Source organism: Neopelma chrysocephalum, unplaced genomic scaffold, assembly GCF_003984885.1.
Source record: "Neopelma chrysocephalum unplaced genomic scaffold, ASM398488v2 Primary Assembly neopelma1_26, whole genome shotgun sequence".
NCBI classification, from domain to species: Eukaryota; Metazoa; Chordata; class Aves; order Passeriformes; family Pipridae; genus Neopelma; species Neopelma chrysocephalum.
The window spans coordinates 27,567,141-27,589,200 of record NW_020897695.1 but is presented as its reverse complement, the minus strand read 5'-3'; the positions used below and the strand labels follow the sequence as shown (position 1 = coordinate 27,589,200).

At 38.2% G+C, this 22,060-nt stretch overlaps 1 protein-coding gene across 7 annotated transcripts; it reads right to left on the bottom strand.

Annotated features, from left to right (window-relative positions):
- Positions 1-61: 61 nt before the first annotated feature.
- Positions 62-22,017, bottom strand: GPLD1 (glycosylphosphatidylinositol specific phospholipase D1). 7 transcript variants are annotated; one of them, XM_027676025.1, is made up of 25 exons: positions 21,335-22,015; positions 18,378-18,433; positions 17,798-17,876; positions 16,187-16,284; positions 15,267-15,377; positions 14,953-15,001; positions 14,398-14,452; positions 13,345-13,452; positions 12,596-12,623; positions 12,370-12,509; positions 11,370-11,435; positions 11,004-11,124; positions 10,344-10,483; positions 9,141-9,327; positions 8,039-8,149; positions 7,000-7,074; positions 6,399-6,555; positions 4,560-4,701; positions 3,876-3,975; positions 3,697-3,790; positions 2,938-3,114; positions 2,464-2,624; positions 2,194-2,220; positions 2,054-2,104; positions 62-874 (listed from the first exon to the last, which is right to left on the bottom strand). In XM_027676025.1, exons 1-25 carry the CDS (start codon positions 21,429-21,431, stop codon positions 797-799), a joined length of 2,508 nt encoding a protein of 835 aa, XP_027531826.1. In that variant the 5' UTR covers positions 21,432-22,015; the 3' UTR covers positions 62-796. The 7 variants fall into 7 exon arrangements, 6 of the variants coding, with proteins under 6 accessions (XP_027531826.1, XP_027531825.1, XP_027531828.1 ...); XM_027676024.1 differs by having other exon boundaries at positions 11,004-11,127; positions 21,335-22,013; XM_027676027.1 differs by lacking the exons at positions 2,054-2,104; positions 2,194-2,220 and having other exon boundaries at positions 11,004-11,127; positions 21,335-22,016.
- Between the last annotated feature and the right edge of the window lie 43 nt (positions 22,018-22,060).

Below are 22,060 nucleotides of genomic sequence, written 5' to 3'. Positions count from 1 at the left end.
AGAGAAAGTACATACACATATGTGACTATGGACTAGGGTTGGTAATAATAGTATCATCACATTTTGCTGCTCAAGTTGTTTAATAGATAATGCATGCTCTTGTTAAACCTGCAACATACAAAATTAGTGTTAATAGTTGAAGACAATACTGTTAACAATAAAAGCAGTTAACAATTCTAAGTTACCATGGTCATGGAATTTTACATGAAAACACAAAGCATATCAGAGTAGTCAGCCACAATTGCAAAAGAGAAAGTATTTCCTAAAACTTGCTTGTTTTTTTTTTTCCTATGAGATCCCAGCTGCTCTACACCCTCAATGCAGAGATCAAGACTTGCTAGAGACAGACAGTCCTGTTCATTGGCACACACTCTTCTGTCAGGATTAAAGCTGCCCCTCCTCCATGCTTGTTATTTTGATGGTAACTTTCCATAACTTAGAATACCTGTCTTTATCACAGTATACAAGGAATTGTAAATTATGCTGCTATTTCCTGGTTTTGCCAAGAAAATACTCAAATCTGACCAGTAAAGAAGGTGACCACTGAACATTCCTTATACAGCCAAAATCTACTACCAAAAATCTAGCTTCCTGCTCATTTCAGCCTCTAAAAGGTTTTCAGACCAGCTGGCTTGTTCTAGGTTAAGTGATGTTGCTGCCTACAACAGAATTCATCAAAAGCTTGCTGACATAGGGTCTGTTGGTTTGTGTGGGTTCAGGAAAGTGTCACAGATACTACAGAGATTCTTCACTAAAAGACCAGCGATGTCCTGGTCTTAAAGGCTACCATGAACTTTCAGAGTGAGTAGACAAAAAGCCTTCCACCAAGTCGAGCTTTCGCAGAACTTCTCTCTGCTGCCACTACAACTTCTTTCTGCAGAGATACAGAGCAAGGGTTAGCAAAATGCAACTGCAGGTGGGTGGCTGCCTTAAGCTTCCATAATGGAAAGCAGATTTAGTCCATCTCATCAGTGTCATACAGAAATGTGATGAGGAGAAATAAGAGAGCAACCCACCTCATCAGAATAGCAGTTAACAAAGCAATTTGGCAAACAGACTTTATTTCATTTGGGGAACTGGAGCAAGCTGGAACCAATGAAATAAGTCTGTTGGAAATATCAATTGTTTCTCAGGGCTAAGATCAATACAGATGAAGCTGGAGTGGGTACTGGATTGGTGCCATAGCAGTGGAACACAACAGCTTGAAAAATGGTCTCATTTGCACTGAGCGATGCCTGTGTTTCAGGTGTTGGATTATCCACCCTAGCCTAGCTGAGAAGAATTTACATTTCCAGGTGTTTCTCCATTGCATGTTTTAACAGCAAGAAGTTAGTTAAACACCATTTGTTGAAGACCTGTTGTGTACCTACTCTGCCTACTTCTGAGGCTTCCTCAGTACTCACACAGAGAACCCCAGTGCTCACAGAGGTGATGTCAGAGTAAGGAGAACAGCTGAACAAGCACTGAGTAACCTTCAAGCTGAAAAAAAGGCTCCTCAGTGCATCATACAAACCTAGGGATTGATGTTTGGTAAAAATAACAGGCATCTGAGGGAAACAAAGAGAAACAGGTACACAGACATATCCAAAATCATTCAGGTAACGACCTCCCTATGCTTGGAAACACTTGACATATGAATGGTGTTTACTGCAAGAGATAGCCAGGACAGCAAGCCTGTAAAGAGACGGATGGTAGGGTGCCATTCATAGCTGAGTATACACTTTGCATACAGGCTGGCATGAACAGTAAAGCCAGCTGGCATCTACACTCCATTTACCATGCAATCTTTCAGCAAACTCCTAAGCAGTTTAGATTTCAGGCCGTTTTGAAGTGATTTCTTTCAATTCGTGTTCCAAAATTTTGGCAACTCCATAGCTCATCCACCTATAATATGGTTTTAATTATTGATCAGAGAATTACTTAATTAACTATGTTATATGCTTAAGAAGCACTTAAGATTTCTACAACTAAGATGCATGTGAGGTGTTAGCTAGTACTTGCAAGTGAGGTAGGAAGATGTTACGAAGCAACCGACAACAGTAATTTTTCTCACCTTGCTTTCAGATTTCACAGAGATAACAGAACTCCCAAATCTTGATAGTTCCTGTAAATAATATTGCTTGTTATAATGCTGCTAGTTTTTTTTTTAAATTGGACATTTTAGTTTCAGTAATTTGTTTTCTCTTTACTTACCTCAGGAGAAATAAGGACATACTGTGCCTGAAGAAGAAAAAATGACAAAATAAAAATTCAATTGAGAGAACCATGCTAGGGGAATAAAAGACCAGTACAATAATCCTGGCTCCTAAACAACAAAGTCAGTTAAGAATGAACAGGAGGAGCCAATTTACATAGATTCAGAAACATGAGTAAACCTTTTGTTTTCTGGACCCAAGTCAAAATGCACTGCATGTTTGTACTGGATGTACTCATGTCCTCATTTTACCTTTCGTGTATTCTTACCCAGTCCTCAGGACAGGGAGATATCCATGATTTGCAGTGACCTGTCACATTCCCTGAGGATGCCTGCTTTCCGTTGTAAATATAAACACGGCCAGCCGCCCCACCAAACAGTATTGAGGAGATGCCATTAGTTCTCAGTGGGGATGTCACAATCATTTCATCTGCAGGTATTACAAAGATGACATAACACGTCAGAAGGGAATGAATGCTAAACCAAAACACGAGAGAGAGCTGCCATTTACATACTTCCAGGTGTCACAATTCCTATTAATGATGGCAATTAAAATGTTTCAATTTCTGACTGAGTTGCTTGGGATTTTAGAGAGGCCTCTCCGTAAGGCATGATGGAATACTGGTACAAGTCAATTGGGGAAGCAGACTGTGTTTAGCACTTGTATGAACATGTAGGTGAGCGGTCCTCCTTTTGCTAAAAGTTAAACACTTCAGCTCTGATCTAGATTCATCAAGCATTACCTAGTCCATCGTTATCCAGATCACTTAAGTATATGTCTCCTCCAAAACGAGAAAACCTCCTGTCCCCACTCAATGTGCTAAGCAAAGAAGGCTTGGTGCTGTCTGTCAGGTCATATATCAGAGCCAATCCAGCTTGATGCAGCACTGAGGACATAAATGAAATCCTATACAGGCTGTCTGGAAAAAAAAGTAACAGAAGCTGAGCATCTGACATAGGAACTCAGGTTTAATACTTACAATACATTAAGAGCAGGTAATACTGGCATTACATAAAATGGACAAATTATAATTTATCAAATAATATCAAATGTTATATGGGATTAACACTAATTAGCTCAGGGAAAAATCTCTTAGCCATGGGACATGGGGAGAAATGCATTCAAGTTAAAGATAGATTTCTGCATTTTGACTTTCCCAATTCCTTACTGTCTGCTGCCAGAATGAGATAAAAATACTGTGTTATTTTAATTCCAAGAAATATGCAGTCTACTAGCAAATCACTGCTACATAAACAATCTAAGGTGGTAATGCAGTTAAACCAATTTTAAGGATGGAAAAAACCACATTGAAACAGAGGCACAGTAGAGAAACTGTACATGTAAGGCACTTACAGGTAATTACAGTGATTATTTCTAATTTTTTTTTTAATTACATGGCAATTTAAAGGTCCTTTTTCTAAATTAAAACTTGTATTCGTCCTCTGGTCATACAGAAACAAACATGCTAAGGTAGAAATGGCGTCCAGTTTTCAGGACATACCTGCAGTAGGTGCACCCACCACCAAAACTCTCCTTGTGTTCCCGGCCACAGACATCACACCACTGGCCAGAGAGAAACCCATTCTGCTCATCTCCTGTTAGATTAAAACACCTATTTAATTTCTACAGATTGTCACTTCAAATTATTCATAAGGTCCCATAGTGAAGAAGGAGCCCTACCTTGTCTCCAGTTACCGCAAACCAGTGCTCTGTGCTCGGTGGGTTGTACCCGTACACCTTCCCAACACTCTGTCTGGCATCCGATGAGAAGGGATTGCAGCTTGAATTACAATGCAAAATATAGTGGTTTGTAACAACATATTTTTGTACATTCACCTAGGAATGCTACTCTTAAAATATTGTCCCCTTTTACTTTGGAAAAATAGTGCCTGCCAAATTCTAGAAATGTATTTTAGTAATTCGCATACGTGTCCTAACTAGTTACACAACATTTAGAGCACAGACTTGGCCTGTCTATCCAATCCTTTATCATCCAGTACATTTTTGTCTTTGGTTTGCTTTTAGAAATGCTCTCTCAAAGTAAGAGTCATCTATACAATTACTTAAGGCATGCTTACCTGTTGGCATTTTTGTGGCCCCTCTCCCCAAGAAAACCCAAGAAATTCTTCAGTGTCTCTAAATAACAAAGACCTGCTCTACAAAGGGTCTAAAGCCCCCATCTTCATAAGGAAGTGTGATGGTATAAAATATGAATTTAATAGAAATAATAATTTTATAAATATAATCTAAGCAGGACAAAGAGGAAACTTCCTGAAAAGCTGGAACTCTAATCTATTACAAATATTAAACCTTGTGGAAGTAGAGCAGAATGGAGGAGAGATCAAGCTCTCACATACAACACACCTAGCACAACTCTTCCATGTAGGGCTACCAATCAGTAGTAATGTTATGTTCTCCAGCTGGCAGCTGTCAAGTGAAAATCCAAACCAAGCATAATTTTCTTCCCCCTGCACCATCCAGTTGGCATCCTGTACTGACAGAAATTCTGAGAGACCAGAAAAATATGAATTAAATCTTGGTGTACCCTGGCATAGAAAAATCCATTAGCAATCCTCTACTGATTCATCCTATGACAACAAGTTTCTATAAGCAAAGTTACACTCTCCATGATATGGCACCAGTAACTGCTGACTTCACTTGCTCACCCTGTAGCTGTGTTGGCTGGTGAAAGCCTTTATTTGACACAGCCTGTTTCTCAGTCCTTCCAATAGCCTACACAAAGCACATGGAAGCTACCAGTCAAGCCTGCCCTAAACTAGTCACCATTTATCAGAACTTGTAATTCTTCAAAGGTGGTGGGTGTGGGAGCTTCAAATGTCTATAATTTAAATAACTCATTCTGTGCTTTTTTTATCAAAATGTTTTACAAAAATGTCAGCAGTGGGTTCTAGAACCCTTGTGGGTTCTAATAAGCTACAAAAAATAAGCATTATTGGAAATCTCACTTACATGATTGTGACAAAGCTGCCTAACCTTTACTAACTTTATTTAGCTCCACGTGTGACATTTTCTCCCTCATTCACAACACTCCTTATCACCTGTACTCATCAACTGTGTTCACTTGTAGTGTTCCTCTTTAGCCATATGAAGGAGTGTACAGAATGATAAAGATTCATCTTCTAAGGTACATTTGCAATTTTCCAAGGAAGAGCAGTGAGCCTGCCCTGGACTCACAACACACAGTTGAATCCATTCCTTTAGCAAGGCTTTCAACAGTGTCCCACAATGTTCTTTTATCCAAGCTGGGACATTGCATCTGGATGGGTGGAGAACCAGATGGGAAAATACTGGTTGAGACAATCACCATCACAGGGCAGCAGACAGTGGGTTGTACTGTGAATGCCTGCGACAAGCAGAGCGCCTTCGGGGATCTATCTTTAGACTCATCCTGTTAAACACTTTATAATAATTGATTTGGAGAAGGCAACAACATGGCCTTTCATACAGTTGGCAGATGAAAGGAGATTGTGGGGACCCACCATTCAGAGGGACCCAGGCAGGCTAGAGGAACAGACTGGCAGGAACCTCACAAAATCCAGTGAGGACAAATGCAAAGCCTGACCCTAGGAAAGGAGATGCCCTTGCAGTGGTAATAGGCTGGGAGAAGCTGTGTGGAAAAGGCCCTAGAGATAATGGTGGGCATGTGAGGCTCTGGCAGCAAACAGCCAACAGTGTCCCAGGCTATATAACCAGGAGCATGGCAAAGAGATTGAGAGAGGTGATTGTTCCCACTTTACTCTTCCCTAGACCACACCTATAATACATGGTTCAGTAACAGGAAAGATGTCAATTAACTGGAGCAAATTTAGTAGGGGTACTCCATGCCTTCTGTGCCAATGAGTTCACTGTGCATAGTGGGAGGACAATAGACAATGAGCATAAACTGAAATAAAAAAGGTTCACACTGGCTGTAACAAGACATTTTTTCCCTATGAGGACTGCCAAGAAGTGGAACAGCTGCCCAGAGTGGCTGTGCAATCTCTGTCATTGGAGATTTTTAAGACCCAAATGGACAAAGCCGTGAGCAATTTGGTCTGGCTTCACAGATATCTCTTATTAAGCAGGAGGCTGGACTAGACACTCCCTGAGATCCCTTTGAACCTGAATTATCCCATGACTAATTAGGAAAAAATGAACAGTCATATAAAATATAGGAGGGCTAATTTACTCAATAAATATTACCTTGGTCACTCCTGTTGAAATAAGAGTAAAATGCAACCACAAATCCTCTCTGCTGCCCACCACCAGGTGCATAAGGAGAGCCCACAACCAGATCAGCATTTCCATCCCCATCAACATCAGCTGCCAGGAGGGACCAACCAAGATTACAATAGGAATCCTGCAATAAACAGTTAGTTTAAGCCTGAAATAGAACTGAAACCACCAATTTTGTAACAAAATAGAGCAACTCACATCTAAAGAGCTAACTAAATTACCCTCCCACTCCTTGGCTTCAGTTTTGTTTTCTTAGAGGGTTTTTGGATTGGTTGGTTGGGGAGTTTTGACTTTTTGCCTTTTTTTTTTTTTTGGCTATGCATCTTTCTGTTCACCCTGCTGCCTCCCCTGCACTGGGGTACAAATGTCTTTCCACACACAACTAACCTAGGCAAGCACCTGCTTGCACCATCCCCATCAGTCTAAATTCCTTTGCAATTTGATTTTAATGTTATTTTTTCAAGCCCATAAGCCCCTTTCCCCTTTATCTCACCTCCCACTTGTGTAGACCTGTGTTGGCCTGGCTAACAGCATAACATATACAGGATATTATATGCTATCAATATACCTGACAAGTTATGGTAACATTTGGCTGAGATGCCAAGCCTCTTCCCTTAGAGCCGAAGTAGACATACACAGCACCCTAAACAGCAGGGAAATCAAATATGGCATGAGAACATCTGCATGTCAGTACCAGGTACAAAATCCAAGGCAAATCACAAGAAGTGGAACAGTTCTGCAGGGACTATTAATACAACTGCATTTTACTTATCACAGCCTTCTCACAATTCTCTTTTCTACCTCAAACCAAAGAATATTCATGTTGTAATGGGTAAGGCTGTAACCAAGCAACAAACTAGAGAAGTACATTTTCATCATACTGTGGGTATGATGAAGTGCAAGGACAGTGTAATGCATATTTGTATTTGTTACACATCCACTCAGGTGGCTTAAATTTTTATAACTATTATTTAATGCAATGGCAAACAGTGCCAGGCACAACAGATGCACACAATTTGTCAAGGTAGTGGGTCAACATAAAATTTAAATTATCTAATTTCTTTTTTAGACAGATAAGTTAGTAGCTGAAATTCTGAAGAGTTTTAAGCTTAATGGATGTGGTTTAAATCAAAACATTTTACCTTTCAGTTTGCTTGGGCTGAAAATACTCAGGGACCATTACATGGGCTTAAATGGTAAACTGCAAATTATTAAGCCTCTGTAAATTGATTATTTTAGCAAGTGTGTCTGTATTCATATCACATTTTAGCTATCATCTGTTGGCCTGTGACAGCATATGACAAAGCTCACTGATCCATGAGGTCCATTCCAGACTGTCAGTTCCTAATCAAAAAGAGTACATTTGTATTTCGTGAATGGCCCCTTACATTTCCAGCACATCAGTGCTGCAAAATCACAGCCTGATTTGGATTTTTAATATACAAAAAAGGCCACTGAAAGGGAAATACAGATAGCTCTCATTGCTCTAGTCAAAGTATCCACAAAGATTATAAACTTTTGTGTTTCAATTACAATGTCACCTTGAGCAACAACAGAAATTCTCTCTCTCATTTCACTGTTCAAATAAAACCAAACAACAAACTTACTTTGTAAGTAAGAAACTGGGATCCTACAGAAGGTGCTCCAATTGCCAGATCTGGCACTCCATCCTCATTAAAGTCCAGGACTGCCAAGGCAGAACCAAATCTTCCTGAAGGCTAAAAGAAAAGAGATTGATCTCAGGAAAATAACAAATGTTTTCAAGACAAAACCATAAAAACCTAATGCACATTTGCACAAGGAAGAACTGGAAACAGATGACAAAAATCTATCCAAAGAATTTTTGTTCTCCCAAGTAATAACCATCATACCAATACACTAACTCAGAATCAACTGTTCTATTTGTGGATGTGGAGGTGTTAAAATACAAGATAACTGAACACAACATGGTGCCGCTTTGCTATTTCCTATTCTGAGCCCAGTGCACTGTGGATATTAAGCTTATTATCTTTCCTGTTGATGGCATAGCTGTAAACCACTAAAACATTACATAAGAAGACATCAGCTGTTAATCTACAGTTTATAACCACAGAAACAGATTAAAAGGAAATGTATCTCATTTCTCTCTATTCTATTCTTTGTGAGTAAAGATATTTTCTACAGAGGATCGTATTTATTACTCAAAAAGGTCATTTGATCCTGCTTAGTTACAAGCCAGCCACCACCATGTCAAATCCCAGTTTCCTCTTTTTTTTTTAAACACATTGCACTCTTACTAAAGACAAACAATTATTTTGTAAGAATTAACCAATTAATTAAAAAAGTAGCTTTAAAGGAATTGAAACATATTGAATTAATATTATTATACTAAAAAAGAAGGGAAAATCACAATATTTTTTAAATGCAGGGACCTGAACGAGATATATTGGGACGTACAGAGATATTAGCTCACTTTTATTCAAGGGCAAATTATGTTTTAATACCTACTTATCTGGCACAGTAATGAAAGTGAACCTACAGATCACTATTGCCTCAATTGTTCCTGTGACTTTAGTAATGGTTATTTTTCTTGAAAAGCATATGAGATCCTTTAATCAGGAGGAGAATTTCAAGAATAATACTCATACACATTAACGATACTGTTTCTCAGTCAAAATTTACCACATCTTCAGTCCAAAAAATTTAAGTGACAAATATCTGACCCCTCACCTGATGTCCCTGTAGTACTTGGTCAGCTTTCCCATCCAAATCCATGTCCTCTTGTGGCAAACCTGACTGGTTACAGTAGACCACATACACCCGTCCTATCTGAACATGGCCCATGGTGCTGTACCCTGGTGCTCCAACCACCAAATCTTCATATCCATCCTGGTTTAGGTCAGCTGAGATCATTGCCCTGTACAGCAAGGGAGTCAACAAAATCAGCATTAGCTTCCAGACTACCACAACATTAGTGGAAAATAAATAATTTTAATTCAGGTAAACCAAGACCTGTGTTTTCCAGTATAGTTTTGTAAAAATCTATGTAGCACTTTTCATATTATATATTTGATTTGTGTTTTATTGGATTAAATAAAACTAGATCCTTCAAGATTCATCTTCCATTAATGCATCTGAGATCTGTAGGAACTGCTTTTTACTGACACAAGGCACCTGAGAGCCTTCATAGCAAGGAGCATGAAAAAGGGCTGCTTGCATATGACACAGAATACAAAAGATGAAATTAAGTATCTTTTAAACTGAGCCTCTGATTTAATTGATGGATTTAAAAGGAGATAAGCAAAGGGATTACAGGGTTCAGTAACATGTTGGAGTTTAGTGAGGGAATGTGGAGAGAAAAGAACTAACTACTGCTAATTTAGCTGGTGTGAAGTAAACGGAAACATTAAATCCAAATTTTGAGTCATAATAAGTGAAGCAAGATGAGCAGCAATGCAAATTTATTTTAGTACTCTCCCCTGTTGCAGGTCAAGCTAGAACCTCTCTGGAAAGAAAAGAGAATATGTTTCTCTCTGTCCTGAATCAATCTTTGAACTCCCTACTAGTCTTGAGCATTTCCAAGAACACTCGCATCATCAGTAATCAACTCACGACAGCCAATTACTTTTGCACAAACATCAACCAACAACTAAAAAAAGGGTAACATAGTTCTCATACTGTTCATAACTAGAGCCGATGTTGGTTCTAATTTTGGCTCCCTCCATTCTGAGCTTGATTAACATCTGAAAGAAAAGTCTTATGGGCTAACTTGCTGTTCTGAACAGACAACATAAACCATTCCGCCAGATTTGTACAACTAATTGATTTGGACTTTCACATTTAAGTGTATCCGAAGAATAAACAATAATATTTTGGTGGGTACTCAAAATTTTCAGAAATTAAGTGGGAGGCGGGAGGAAAAAAAATACAAACCATCCAAGTCTAGCATAGGGTGAGGTCAGAAAATATGAAGCTACTGGCTTGGAGATGTGCTTAGAAGATTTCTGATGTGTAGCTGCTAATGCTCTCCAGATATTGGTTGTAAAAGCACGGTTTATCAAGCGGAGGGAATTCTGAAATAAAAATACAGAGACATAAGAATGGTTAAAACACAGGCTGAAACTCTAGAACATTTTGTGACACCTCAAAAACCAAGTCACCAACAGTGGAAATCACCATATGGATCTAAGAAGACTCTGAATCAGGTCATAAGCACCATTTTAGAAAGAGACAGAAATCTGTATACACTAAATGGAGCAGTGCTAATCGCTGCTATGCTTTGCTGGGAGTTCTTAACTCCCCCCCAAAAAAGTGATACACTAATTCTGTAAAATGTAAATACTAGAGATATATTTTGTCCTTTTTGCCACTGCAAGATGTGTTCTAACTTCACTATTCAATGCACAAAGTGTAAAAATTGAGTATTTATGGTGTACATATATAGATTAACAATGGTACTGTAATCTCCTTGAAGTCAGAGGCTATTGTTAACGTCCTGAGACCCTGCTCCATTGTGCAGCATTTCAGACAGAAATGAAAACAATTTTATACAGAGCTGAATTTTACCTGACACGTCTGTCACTTCTCACTTACTGTTGCCCAAGACTGCATGCTGAAGTGAACTCCTCTCTCTGTATAGTTTATATTCTTCTCAAGTGATTCTGTAAGCAAAGAAGTTGTATTCTTGTGACGTTCATGTTTTGATTGTTTGTTTCTGCTAGAATAAAGAGGGCAGTAATAAGAATTAATATAACTGAATTAATGACTTGAGGTAAAAGGCTCTCTTAGGTTCTACACAGTTCCCCTATACAAAGTTTACTTACTCATGCTACGAGAATCTCAAATTCACACACAAAAAGATAAATAAAAACATCTCTAATTTTCAATAGCTCACTGTCCACATTAGCAGAAGACTCTCCTTTCACCACTAAACCTTTGAACCTCCAGAGCTGTACTTACATGTGGTTGTCCCTGTGCTCCTTTGTGCAATTTATAAACAGAGGGTTCTCAGGCAGGTAACAGCCACTAAAGAAAAATATGCAGAATCCACTTTAAAAATTTTCCTACAATGGAAGTGAAACTAAAAATACAAGTTTTATCCTTACTGATTCCTCTCCTAGAAATCATCAGTTTTCTCAAGAAACTCAAAATCAGAGCATCATCATAATCCTTAGAAACCCCGCTGATATTTATTTTAATGATGTTGATTAGGTTCTATATGAATCTCACGTTTCTTGAAGGAAACTTAATGTAACATGCCCTGTTATTTCTATGAATTTAAAGCACTTTTAATGAAAGTGCCATTCTGGAGCAAAGAACAGAACAGAATGTATTTCAAACATAATTTCCCAAAATAGCCACAGTGATATTTTCCATATAAATGGATGGCTTAATTGCCACTGTTGGTTTTATAAAGTTATTTACAGTAAGGCTACATTTGTAAGAGAGCCGTACAAGGCTAGTTGTATAAAAATATGAATTTGTGAGTAGAGGCCTGAGCTTCAACACCAGAATATATACTACTACTCTTTGTAATCCTATTTGCCTTAAGTGTCTGAAGGTAATATCTGACATCCCCTCAGAAGGGACATCTTTGCTGACGACAGCAGCCAGAAGGTGCAGTCTCAGATAGCCAGGCCAGGCAGAACCTTAGGGCATGGCTATGCAACTTTTAAGCAGGCCCTTGAGTATGTCTTAAAGAGTGCTCCAAATTTTCCCTGCTGAGTATCAGCTGGGGATGCCAGAGGCTTGCCTGGGCAAAGGAGTGTGAACACATAAGAAATGCGATCTCAAGGTAATCCTGTACACCCAGGTAAGAGACATACATGGAAATCCCTTTGTCCAAGTGAGGATTTAAAGCTTAGCGCCTCTTCTAGGAAAGAACCTGCCTTTAAAAGGGCAATTAAATGAGTGTTAGAACTTGACTACTGCGTTTCATATTCCAGGACACACACTATACCTGGTTCCATTCTCTAGCATGTGGCTGGTCATCTCAAAAATATTGTTTGTCCAGAACGCCATGTCATCCACTCCTCCAAGGAAATATTCATGGAACTTCTCCACCAGAAATGGAGATTTACTAGCATATCTTGGAAAAAGCTGAGAGACAGGCCACATACTTAGTAAGATGGACTACATTGTCTCCATGCTATCTTTTCATTTTATAAAGGAAACAGAAGACCAACCTTGGCAACAGCAAGCCTTTCTCCATGCCTAAAAACAAAAAAAATCTTCAGAAATAAAACTTGCTTCACTTAGTATTTAAATATTTAAACAGTTCTTTTCAAGGTTCCTGTATAGTAAAAACTATGCAAGTCATTATATTTCCTTGTTGGTTGTTAAAATATTTTTATATTTTGTAATGTAAAAAGTAATGATACAAGCTCTGTTTTTGCCCTTAATTTGGACGGATTCACAGGTTTTGTAAATGCTGTGTAACTATTGGTAACTAACTGAAATAGAGGATACAGCTGGGCTGTTTAGGGTATTCAAAAGCATACACTGCCAGATATCCAAAGTCTCTTTTGAATTATTCCTAGACTTGAAAGGATCTACATAAAATGTAGATAACCCATCTATTTAGCAATGTGCATTACTCCTTCAGTACATGAAAATTATATTCCTAACTTGCCACAATACACTAGTACTTAAAGGCACAGTTGTTCTCAAATAAATAGGCATAAATATGTTAAAGGTATAAATGCATTAAATAGCCAAGATTCAGCATCTGTGGTATAATAATTAATTTAACAGTCATTAAGCAGTTCAAATTTGAATTCTAGTCATTAAAAAAACCTCAGGTGTTTTACGATTTTGGGATCTAGTAGGGGGTCTATATTTCTGACCTGCATGCATAAGGCATTTCAAAACAGCTATCATGATTTTCCTACATATGTTTCACTTACAAAAACCCAGAAAAAGCTATTCAACTTACAGTTCAAGATACAGCAGGAAAGTACAGTCAGTAATTGTGCTTTCAGTTATGATCTCCTTTCCATAAAACTCCTTATAGATAGCTGCTAGGTCTTTGACAGGCACATACCTAAAAAAAAGAAGAAGGTATGATTATAACAGATTTTCCACATCACCTGATAAAAGATTACAGTTTCTTTAATAAAAATAGCCTGCTATAAAATATTCTAAATTTCAAAAGGCTACATAAGGTATGAGGATTTACAAATAGCAGAAAGACCAGGATTGCACATGCAGTTACTTCGTGCACAACACTCTCCTATTGTTTAGATTCAAAGTCTGCAGAACCTTTCCCCTATGGCTACTGCTAATAGTGTTTCCACACTCCCCACACTGGTTTCCTGGCTTGATCACATCCTCTTGGAGGATGTCCTCCAACTCTCTGCTATGCCAAATCTACTCCTAGACAAATAGACATTTCACACAGCTGTGTCAGAGATTTATTAGTGAACTGTGTCTTTTACACCTATGTAAACTACATTCTACTTAACAAAACCGACTCAAAGTACCTACTTTATCAGCAGAAAAAAAAATTTTTAATGAGTTTTTTATTTCAGTTAAAAACTGTGAGAAAAAAATGTGTATATCTAAATCTTCTGCTCATTTTTATGCTTTTGAAACCTGTCTGGATTCAACATCCTCAACTTCTAAAATTTTAAATAAATCTCACATTTCCACTTAACTACGTTATTTAACTAATTTCTAGGACATTCCAGCAAAATGTTTTCACTGGTTATTTTATATATAAAACCTTATAATTCCCTTCAGAGATAAATAATTTAATCTTTCTTGTTTTGTTCCTATACATAAAATGCTTTTTTTTTGTATCCTTCCAGTTTTTCATGTCAGGGAACAGTATATATGCATATAAGGAATACCAAACCCAGAAAAATTTAAATAGCTGCAAGGGTTCCTTTTGAAAGAAAAATAAAGAAGGACAGCATTTTGTTAAAACACAGTGATTATACAGAATAAGTAGAAATAAATATTAAAGAAGGTGACCTCATTATCTTACCAATTTGATGCCAGATAACTGAAGTCCAGCTCAAAATGACTCACTACATCTCCTCCTGAGGATGGAAGAATGAAAAAAACCTACATAGTCCAACAAACTAAACCTGTTAAGTATCTGTCATGGATAACATCACCCATGAAGCCACGTATGGCTATGCTGTCTGTATTTATATGGCAGATCTTCCAGTTATACATTTAGAATACATAAATGGTTCACCTGAAAGTATGCTGCACATTTTATACCCCCAGAGAATAAGAATCATTTACCATTTAAAATCACAGTACTGACTCCATTTAAACATTAGCATCTTTTCATCTGCATTTTGGGTTTAATTCAAGTGTTCATATGCCCTACTATATCTCCTGAAACATGGAGCATGAGGACAGGTATAGCAGGACTTTGCAAGCTACGGGGTAGGGCAGGAATACAGTGTCCATATGACCCATTCTTGGCTCCTGCCTTGCATAGGCTGAGAGCCAGAATCACCCACTGTGGTTTTGAAGAGGACTAGTTATTCCAACAGAAGGATCTATGATTGGCAAACAGAAACATTACCAAAATCGCCAGCACTGTGAGCTTCTGAGTATGAACCATGAAAATCAATCTGGAGAAAGAGAAAAACAAGACAACTGCCTGTTTCTTTCAAGATGAACAGAAACAAACTATCCAAGCAGCCCTAATGTTTACAGGTTCCAAACCTGATCAACTTCATTCCTATGAAATTCGTGACATTGCGTCTTTCCAAAAATCTTCCTGAAACAGCTCTCCAGCTTTTCTCTTCTCCACCACCCTGCCCCCCACAGTCAAAAGCTAGGCTATCCATTCCAATAAATCCAGTTGTATTAATAAATAAAAGAATACAGGCTTACTTCTCCCATGGCCTTTAGAAATCCTTGGTCGATGCCCAGGCTATGCCAGCTAACATCTGCCACCATATGTGAGGCAATTCCAAACAGGAAAGCCACCAGTTTCTCTGTAGCCTACACAACAACAATCCGTTTGAAGCAGTATCAGTAATTTTACTCCTGTCTTTAAGAAGAGGTGAGCATGTTATGTAAGTGCATTAAACGAGGATACAGGTGAGAAACTCTTACAATCCAAGAACTTAGCATAACAAATTGTTGATCACTCATTCCTTGATGCTGGAGTCACTTTTTGTGACTAGCTTTAAGCACTTCATAGGTCCAAGGCCATAGAATTACGTGGCTGATGTCAGGATAATTTGTGTACTTAAAAGTTAAATGTGTACTGAGGTGTTTTTCTGGACTGAGGATAAACATTTCCACATCCAAGGAGTGAGCCCCCTCTGCCACCATGGGTGTTGTGCAGGCACACAGAGGAGAGAAGGACATTCCTGTGCACTCTCACTTCTGACAAACTGTTTTTTCTCTCCTCCTACATAGTACATAGACCATAAACAAGAGCAAATCAGGACTAAGTCAAAGAATACCCAAGTGAGAATTCTAAAAGATGTCTTGTTTTCAAATGGCAAACCCTCAACCAGATCTGACAGGAACGCAAGATCACCAATCGCATTTGAAAGCTTGGATCTATGAAATGTATCATATGCACCAGACCACAGTGGAGATAACTGACAGACTTTACATGGAAAATCTAACTTTTTGTCTGGTAAAGATGAAAACAGGATTTCAAACGTTCCTATGTCAGGAGAGAATTTAATGTAAAAATGAGGGGTTTTTTTCTACACTTCACAAAGGATGAAACTGCAACAAGCGAAGGTGAAGAAAGCACTTGAAAGCAAAGTCAAAAGCTGATGAAATTTTCTTACCTCTTCCCAAGGCTGGGGATAATTCCTTCTGATGTACTGAATACTTGCTTTGAGAAATGGTGACCAGTGAGTGTCTTCAGACACATCATGGAATATTCCTATTGCAATAAAACTATATCAGTATTTCATTTGTTCTTTGAGGAAAAATGAAAAAAGCCACAGACTTTCGTTCAATTTCATATCACACAGATGATACAATTGGAATCCATTTAATGAGACTTATTTTTATATGATTTATACTATCAAAACAAATACTACATTTACCTTCCATGATTTTAGTTTGAAGCATCCAAAAATTTTGTGTCTGCTCCCTTTTTCTGTGCCTATGAGTAGGTACAGTACAATGAAAAGCTGCCTCACAAGCAGAGAAGATAAGAGTTGACAGAGAAGCTGTTGACTAGATTGATACATTCACTTGTATGGCAGAAAAGCTGATGGGCATGGCAGCCAACTTAAAATATCATGTTTTGGGACAAGTATCGGTTTCCACAGGGCAGAGAAGGGCTATGTCATCATAATCATCATATTTTTCAACAGAAAGGCAAACTTGCCAAGATACAGTTTGATGCCTTAAGCCCCCTAATGTTTTTTATTTTTCTAATTTTGTAAGCCTTATAAGTTTTATAGGTAATAGAAGTAGATTTTAGAAACAAACCCCTTTCTCCCTCTTCCCCGTAGTACCCCTTAGTTTATCCATTCTGTAATCCTCTCACCCCATTCCATACTCCCCATATCAACCCTATTCCCATATCCAGTAGAAAATGTTTAGTCTCTTAGTCAAGGCAAGCCTGTCTTGTTTGGAGAACGCCTGTATCTTGGCCTAAACCGCAGGACAGAGTCAAGGAACTGGGTGACTCTGCTCTCTGTACCCCGAAGATGATGAAGAATGATGAAGAGGGGGTCCCAAAAAGCCCCCCGACCCAATTCCAGGAGGCGGGCCAGGGGATGGACCAGGCCAAAAGTTATAGGGTGGACACACTTGGGATTGGCCAGATATTGTTATAAATGTAACATCTCGGGCACAGCCCGGCGCGCGCGCGTCGTTTACCATCTATTGCCTTGGCACAATTAAACCCTTTCTTATCTCACCCCAGCTAACGGCTCCTAGATTTTTTTCGTAGCACCAGCTGAGCAGGCATCAGTTAGTGTAGGAGTAGAAAAAGGGCAGAGGAAAGCAAGTCTTACACTATTTTGTTATTGTGGGGTTTTTATATGCTCCTATCCTCTTTGTGACTGATCTGATAGAAACTAATACTTCCTAATACAGAAATTAGCACTAGGCTTGCCATAAGACTTAAAAAAAAAAGATCATTTTGTCCTCTCAGTTTTTCCCCAAGACAGTATTTAGTAATCTGACCCATTAAATACCCATTAAATTACATTTATCCCAAAGTTACACTCTAAAAACATTTTCAAATGTGTTGTTTTCCTGCTAAGTTTTACAAAAAGGCTTAAAATACTAACAAAAATGGCAGATATTTTTTGCAGGAAGGCGTTTTTGGCCATACTTCATTTCTTACAACATAACTATTTTCAGCCCTACTAAATTCTCTAGGATTTCCACATACAAATACAGTTGTTAATACCTTAGACTCATAAAGCTTTTCTTACCCGCTTTGCAGACTGGTGAATAAAAGGCATCAGGATAAATGCTCCCAGCTTGAAATGCATCTTGGTGGTTTAATAATAACTGGGGAAAGAATGTGGGAAAAAGGAATCAGAATGCTATTGCACATCAGGAAAACACATTTTACTGCCTATATCAAAGATAAAATTTAAATATCCAGCAAGATACAACTATTATCTTGGTAAAATACACCATGTGGTGCAAAAAACCTTGCTGTCATTTTGCTGTCCTTATTTTTATTAAATCTCCTTTCCAAAAGTCCTCTACTTCCAATACAACTCCTAATACAATAATTCTTCTAATACAAATACTCAAGTAGAGTATGACTAAAAAAGATGGGAAAACACATAAGAAACTACACAAAGTATATATATACACATTGGTATAATTGTTACGTATTTGTAATAGTATTCAGAAGGAGTCAAATGATTTTCAACAGAAAAAAATAGTCTTGGCACAATGTTGACACACATATTACTGAGAATAATAACAAAAGGCAAGAAGATGGACAGAAAAACATCGAGAAGAAAGGTGTACACAGTTAAGCAATAATGTGCTTCATACCTGTCTATAATTAACACTCCCTTCATTCTTAATGAAAAATTCCAGAGCTCTATGTGCTGAAAAACAACATATTGAAGTATTGATTTATAGGTATTGTGTCCATGTCCGTGTTTTGTTAGAAGCATTAGCAAAAACAGAAAACACCACATTTTCATACCTAAGCCAAGTGGCACATGCATGAAACATGATTTCTCACAGAATTATGTACCTGTGAGAGGGTGTGTTTTTTCACCTAGGGAGCTAATGAGGAAGTGCTGCTTCTGTGGCAGACTTGGGCACTGAGGTCTCATCAGTCTGTCTAATCCCCAGGTCCAAGCTGACCAACCAAGTTAAAATCACAGGGAAGTGAATTCCCCATGTCCAGAACTGAGCTACAGCAGTGAACTGAAAGGATCACACCCAGCACATACAGAGCATGGACCATAAAGCTGTAGCTGTATTTATGTTTCACTGTTGCCCTTAACTTTGAAAAAGGTACCTTGAGAATCAAGGTGGATGTTTAACAGTTTGATTAATTTTTAACATGTATGAAAAGCAACAAAAATCCAAAGTCAGCAAAGTAAATAACACTGTTTATTCACTGAATAGGCAGGCATTCTTACTGTCAAAATCTTTAGTAAGTGTAACGAGAGAATGAAAAAAATTGACACCACTTTCCTTTAATAAAGTCTCCTTTTAATTAGTGTTAGGAATAATCTATTAATACTATTCTAAAAATACCCAGCATTGTCTTTAAAGATATTTATAAAGTAAGACTAAATTTATTTTGTTCCTTATCAAATAAATTGCATCACAAAAACCAAAACAAAACACAACAAAAATATCCCACCACTAGTGCTCTGGAATAAGATAATGACAAACTGTGTGGGTTTGAGTGATCTTTCACTTTGAATTTTACCCACTGATCTAAACAACCCTTTATTCAAATATGTTAAGATACCTTAAGGACCAGTCTTGCACCAAAATAGGAACAACAGCAACATACTACTACTACTACTACTACTGCTGCTGCTGCTGCTGCTGCTGCTGCTGCTGCTGCTACTACTACTACTACTACTACTACTACTAAATCATCTATAATGTTATGGCTCAGACATTTCAACACACATCTCTGTTTCCAGTGTGGGAGAGTCTCAGTTTGCCAGTTTGCTTCTTCTGCCTCCCATCTTCCTTTCACTTCTCTCATTACTCAAGTGGGCCCAGGTCCTACAACTGCACTTTTACACAGAATTTTGTGACGTATCCCCACAGTTCCACAGCGCCCCACAAGCCTGACAGGAGTCCCTAGGTGAAAAAGCCTCCCCACTCAGACCTGCCTTCAGCGAAAAGGCTGTGGCAAGTAGGACACAGCACAGCTCTGTGGAGCACACTGAACACGATCAACATTCTGAACAGGCAGAGCTTTTCACCATTTTAAAAGTACTTTCAAAAAACTGTCCAGGGTAGACTTTGGTGTTGGTTTTGAGTCAGAGGAGTTTCTTTCTGCAATTTGTTGTTTGGTGTTTTGTTTGTTTGTTTTTTTGTTTTGTTGGGCTTTTTTTTTCCTGGAACACTCAGTGTTTGAGTTTCGGGAATACTTTCATCTAATCATCATAGACTTTTATGTGCACAATAAAAGCACTCATTTTAGCAGCATAAGAGCTGATCACAGTTTAATGTCATTTTCAAACAAATGGACAAAATTTGTTGTAAAGAAATGGTTTAAATTAAACAATAGACCCCAATAGTTCAGTGTACACAATACTCCTCAGACAACCAAGATCTTTAAATTACATAAACACAGGTTTTCTGCTATATGTTTCCTTGTTTAGAAAAAAATGACTGCTTGGGGACAGATCTGTAAGCTCATTTCTCCTAGTAGATCTTCTTGCAAATACACTCCATTCTAGCAAATCTGTTATTTCAAGTCTTCAGAAGCTCATACTCGGTAATTAGAGCCCCAAGCTGGCAAAGATGTACGCACTTGCCTAACCTCAGGCATATGACTTCTCCTATCGATTACTATGGGTTTCTTGACACACCCTCAGGAAAAGCAAATGGTTCCAGGATGCTGACTGAGGGAACAACACTCAGTAAGGGAACATACTCTCAGTCTCAAATGCCATGAATAATCTCAGCCTTTAACTTCTTCAAAGTTGCATGCATTCAGTATTAAAGTCTGAGAAGATCACCTGAATAGAGGCAACATCCTACATTTTACCATCTGTTTGAGCAATAGATTTAGAAACTAAACCAGAAGAACAAACAATTAAAACTGTCAATTATTATGAGTAAATGTTTCAAAATAACCTCAGAGTACTCATGTGTGTTCTTGCAATAACTACAAGAGAAGCCAGATTTTAAAAATAACATAGGCAAACAAGAAATTAAAACCAGAAATATTCTCCATTTTCATGTTCACTCAGTTCTCTCCTTCATTCTCTACAAATCTAGGCTGTTCAGGCTACAGAGAGCAAGCAACCTACCAGAAAGAGACACAGAACAAAATTTTCATGATGTTAGTCATGGATACAAACACATTACAGCATTTTACTATTTTATGCATTTTATTTTAATACATAGTTATTTGAAAACAGATCTACCACAAATGACCCATGTTATCCTTTAGTTTAAATATAACAATCCCATGAATTGCCTAAAGTATTCCTCTTCTTTCTCCAAACCAAACTCTGTCTGCGTAAGACTCACAGACAAAAACATTCCAGTTACATAATGCCAGTGCTTTAGAAGACGGAAAAATACATCAATTCAAGCATTTTGCTTATAAAAACAGTAAAGTTTCAAACTCTAAAATCAAACTACTCATCTATCCTATGTGTTAGTCACATTTTTTTAATGATGTAGACTGCTCGCTTCTCTAATATTACTTCCTCTCTTTGCTTTCCAGCTGAATTTGAATTTACTTATCTTTAAAAGCAACTCAAAGCACAAGAAAATTCATTCTGAACATGTCTTACCTATTTCAATATGTGTTGAAATTCCACATGGGATACATCTTTGACAGAAATGGTACAGTATAATCAGGAAAACAGACCAAATCTTCAGACCAGCCATGATGCTGGCTCAAACTGTGGTTTTCAGAAGCCTGGAGCAGTAGCACTGTGACCTTTGCAATGTAGGTTACGGAGCATGTCTTTTTCTTTCATACATACTGCTGACACAGCAAGTAAACAATTGCCATATTTGAAAGGCTATTTTATACAATGCTTTTTTTACCTCAAATAAAGTAATTTATAAAAAAAGAAATGATCTCTGGGTGTTCTCCCCTCTTGAATCCTGTCATATCTCTGGGGTTTGAGCAGTGTAACTGCCATCACTGCACAGCAGCAGTGAGATTGCTCTATACAATGGCAAAGCAAAGAGCATCCTACCACTGTTTGCCCAGCTCATGCTGCACTTGTCTTACAACAGCTACATCACATTTCGCAAAAAAAAATTAAAGCCTATTGTCAAAGCAGTATTAATAAAAAGACAGTAGCTCCTGACACTGCTCAGCCTGCAGGCAAGGCTGGCACATGTGGCACAGCCACACTGGTTCCCAGTGAGATGGTGGCACCAGGCAGGGGCTTCACACGGTCCTTGTGCCAGAGACTGACCACAGCTGTCATGGGACCCGGCGGTCAGAAACGAGAGCCACTGACCAGTGTGCCCACAGGCCCCCACGGGCCGGTGCTCCCACAGCC

What these genes read in the sequence shown, in the direction of transcription:
- GPLD1 (XM_027676024.1), bottom strand. Translation starts at nt 21,431, where the DNA reads ATGGCTGGTCTGAAGATTTGGTCTGTTTTCCTGATTATACTGTACCAT. An exon ending in GGAGTGTTAATTATAGACAG is followed by an intron (nt 17,877 to 18,377) that starts GTATGAAGCACA and finishes TTCTTTCCCCAG; the next exon opens with TTATTATTAAACCACCAAGA. An exon ending in TTTCAACAGGAGTGACCAAG is followed by an intron (nt 4,702 to 6,398) that starts GTAATATTTATT and finishes CTGGTCTCTCAG; the next exon opens with AATTTCTGTCAGTACAGGAT.